Below are 3,828 nucleotides of genomic sequence, written 5' to 3'. Positions count from 1 at the left end.
AAAAAAAAAAAAAAAAAAAAAAGTGTATGTGTTTTTAAACCAGGAGTGGTAGTGCATGCCTGTAATCCCATCCCAGCACTCTGGGAAGCTGAGGCAGGAGGATCAAAAGTTTGAGTCCAGCTCAGGCAATTTAGCAACTTAGTGAGACCCTGTGGCAGAATAAAAAAGTTTTAAAGGGCTAGTATGTGACTCTGGGTGTGTAACCCTGGGTTCCGTCCTCAGTAGTGCGCACACACGTTTATAGCTATACACAGATTTTTTTTTTTCCAAATGATCAGGAGTTGCAAAGATAGCACGTGCGGCTCCCACACCCGCTTCCCCTACGAGGCGGGGGCAGTGATCCACACCCCGAGCTCTCAGCGGCTAAGGTTAACTGGACTGCAGGCAGCGTCAGGATCTCTCCGCAAACTCTCCGCTGCAGGACCCCGCCTGGGACTGGCACCATCTGCCTGTGCCGCCCTCCCGACCGGAACTGCTTCTCAGCCTGTTCTCGCCTCTCTGGATCTCAAACTTTCACAAACAGCACTGCTCAGTGCACTTCATTTTTCTTGTTAAATTTTGAGACACGGGTCTCACTAAATCATTCAGGCCATCCTCCTGCCTCAGCCTCCCAGAGTGCTAGGATTACCAGCATGTGCTGCCACGCCTGGCTCAGGTGGGTTTTAGAAGGCCTTTGGCTTTGGGCTTGTCTGTCAGATGTTTTCTCGTGAGACTGGGTTTGGGGAAGAAATGCACGGAGGTGAAGTGTCTTTCTCATCACCCCCCATGGGGACAGGAAACCCGAGTCACCTCGGCAGGGGGGCGTGACCACTGCTCCCTGGGTAAGGGAGCAGTGGCTTCACTCAAATCCCTCAAGGCCTTCATGGACCCGTGCACGCTCAAGGGCAGGAGCTGCGCTCCACCTCCTGCAGGGGGCAGCAGCAAGCACTTGGGGACACACATGCTGAACACTGCCGTCCTGAGTAACCACGTGGGAGGAGGCATCTTGAGGCTGCACAAATATATGCTTCTCTAACATCGGTGTTCAGCCGCGGCGTCCGCCTGCAGTGATTGTTCCTTCGATGTTCGGACACTGCCTCGCTTTCCCTTCTTTCTCTCCACACTGAGTTTTTGGAGTTCTGCAAGCACGCTTTGTCCCCTTACCCTGTCTATTTACTCAGTCGTCTATTTACGTCAGCGTGGCGTTGTATTTACTCCTTCTCTGTGCTCTAATGCACTCCCACCGCTATTTACTTTGTCGCGCAAGCTGTCCCAGCCTTGGGAGCTGTGTCGGGGGGCTCCTGTGACCTTCTGCATGGCCCGTGCTCCGGGGTGGATTCTGGTCAGTTTGCTTGGTGTCGGGGATGGAGCTCAGGCCTCCTGCATGCTGGGCAGGCGCTGTACTACGGCGCCCCAACTCCAGGCCTGAGTCTGGTTTCTAAGCAATTCCTTGATTTTTGGTACTACAGCAGCTGTGGGCTTATCTAGTCTTTCCCCACCAGCTCTGGAGACAAGCATTTCTGCAGCAGCCCTGCAGATTCCTGGTTTACATTCCCTTGCTGTGTCTGAGTGGGCCTGGTGAGGGCTCTGACTCAACCCTACGCCCAGGAAGCTCCATGAGCTCACTTTACCCCTCGCTCTGGTTTTACAAGTGGGTAAACTGAGGCTTGGAGGAAAGGACCCACTCAGGACTGTGAGGGGGTCGGGCAGAGCCGAGGGAGCACCCAGGCCCATCTGGCTCCAGACTTCACCTAGCACTTGGCAGCCTCTGGGGAGGAAGACCTGAGAGACAGTGCCTGGGGGCAGCCTGCGGCTGGCCAAGGTGAGCACCACGGCCAGGGCCAGCCAGAAGCGCCTGGCAAAGACTTCAGATGTCAGACATGAGGCCGGGAAGTGTGTGCCCAAGAAGGCAAAGCCATGGCCTCTGCCGGCACCACAGCCAGCACTCAGCAGCTTCCTGAACCCTTGAAAGAGGAAGTTTATGGGGCACGTGGCCTTAGGAAATGCCTTTGTCTCATTGAGTTTCAGATGCTCCATTTGTACCATGATGGGGTTGCAAGGATAGCAATGCTCCAACCTCAGCTCAGCTGGTAAGTCCTTCTTGGAGCAGGGTACTGAGAAGGATCCTGAGGTTACTGTAGGGCTCACAGTAAAGGCTGCTGTGCTCCACTAGTAATGTCTGTTGTGGGTGTATAATGAAAGGATTGTGATAATAGCGCTCCATTAGTGATGTCTGCTCTGGGTGTGGAGTGGGAGGGATGCAACAGTGCTCCATTAGTGATGTCTGTCACAGTATGAAACAGGAGAGCTGTGACAGTGTTCCATTTGTGATGTCTGCCCTGAATGTGGAATGGGAGGGCTGTGATGGCAGTGCTCCTTTAGTAATGTCTGCTGTGGGTATAGAATGAGAAGCCTGCGAAAATAGTGTTCCCTTGGTGATGTCTGCTATGAAGGTGGAATGGGAAGGCTGTGATGTGACTACCATGTATTTGTTACCTGTATTAGATAAGCTCTTCCTATGCTTTTTAGTTCCTTCTCAGGGTTCTTTTTTCTTTTCTTTTCTTTTCTTTTCTTGAGAGAGCATCTCACTACATAGTCCAGGCTGGCTTTAAACCTGTGGTAATCCTCCTGCCTCAGCCTCCTGAGTGTTGGGAGGACCCAAGACTTCTGAGGATTCTGAGCTTGAAAAAAGAGATGTATTTTCTCAGTTTAGGAAACACCAGAGGTGATGGATCAAAGTATAAACCACGGCCTGAAGCCCCCTGGAGCCCTCTCAGATGCCAGCTCCAAGGTGCTCCTGGAAGGGTGTGGGGTGACAGGGCTGCCCTGACTATGAGGACCATCCCCTGCTCCTCCCTCCACAGCCTTGGCACTTCATCACCAACCCCAAGGTCACTTCCAGCAGCTCACTGCCAACGGGCTCACCCACCTGTCACACAGGCTGCCTTCCACATTTTCTTTGCAGGGGCAGTGCCCACTGTGGGGGTCACAGGTACCCAGGCTGCCAGCAGCATTGCAGGTGCAAGGTCTGCCAAAGAGCCAGGATGGGGGACAGGTGTCCAACAAGCGACTCCAGGAAGTGCCCCCACCCGCCGTATAGTGATCCCCTGCCCACTCGCCTGGTCCTCCCTCTGCATCTTCACCAGCATGCATGCCCTCACTATCTGCCTTCACTTCCCACCCATCCACTCAGCCTGCAGTGGGCATCCTTCCAGCTGCCACCCATCTGCTCCCCTTCCTTCCTTCCGCCCACCACCCTCCCTCCACTCACCCACTTGGCCATCCAACCACCCACTCTTCCACCCAACCTTCCATCCTCCCATCCTCCTATGCATCCATCCTCCCATGCATCCATCCATCCATCCATCCATCCATCCATCCATCCATCCATCCACCCATCCATCCTCCCATCCATATATCCTCCCATCCATCCATCCACCCTCCCATCCACCCTCCCATCCATCCATCCATCCATCCATCCACCCTCCCATCCACCCTCCCATCCATCCATCCATATATCCTCCCATCCATCCATCCACCCTCCCATCCACCCTCCCATCCATCCATCCATCCATCCACCCTCCCATCCACCCTCCCATCCATCCATCCATCCATCCATCCATCCATCCATCCATCCTCCCATCCATCCATCCATCCATCCTCCCATCCATCCTCCCATCCATCCATCCATCCATCCATCCATCCATCCATCCATCCACCCACCCATTCTCCCATCCATCCATCCATCCATCCATCCTCCCATCCATCCATCCTCCCATCCATCCATCCATCCATCCATCCATCCTCCCATCCATCCTCCCATCCATCCATCCACCCATCCACCCTCCC

General features: G+C 54.2%; 1 protein-coding gene across 1 annotated transcript in view; it reads right to left on the bottom strand.

Annotated features, from left to right (window-relative positions):
* Lamc3 (laminin, gamma 3) overlaps positions 1-3,828 on the bottom strand; it is a 61,934-nt gene that overhangs the window by 29,292 nt on the left and 28,814 nt on the right. The window contains exon 9 of the mRNA XM_005408636.1: positions 2,909-3,007. Within this exon, the coding sequence (XP_005408693.1) occupies positions 2,909-3,007 (99 nt within the window). The remainder of the gene's footprint in view (positions 1-2,908; positions 3,008-3,828) is intronic.

Source organism: Chinchilla lanigera, unplaced genomic scaffold (assembly GCF_000276665.1).
Source record: "Chinchilla lanigera isolate Chin_1 unplaced genomic scaffold, ChiLan1.0 scaffold00112, whole genome shotgun sequence".
Lineage (NCBI taxonomy): Eukaryota > Metazoa > Chordata > Mammalia > Rodentia > Chinchillidae > Chinchilla > Chinchilla lanigera.
This window is presented reverse-complemented; position numbering and strand designations above follow the sequence as displayed.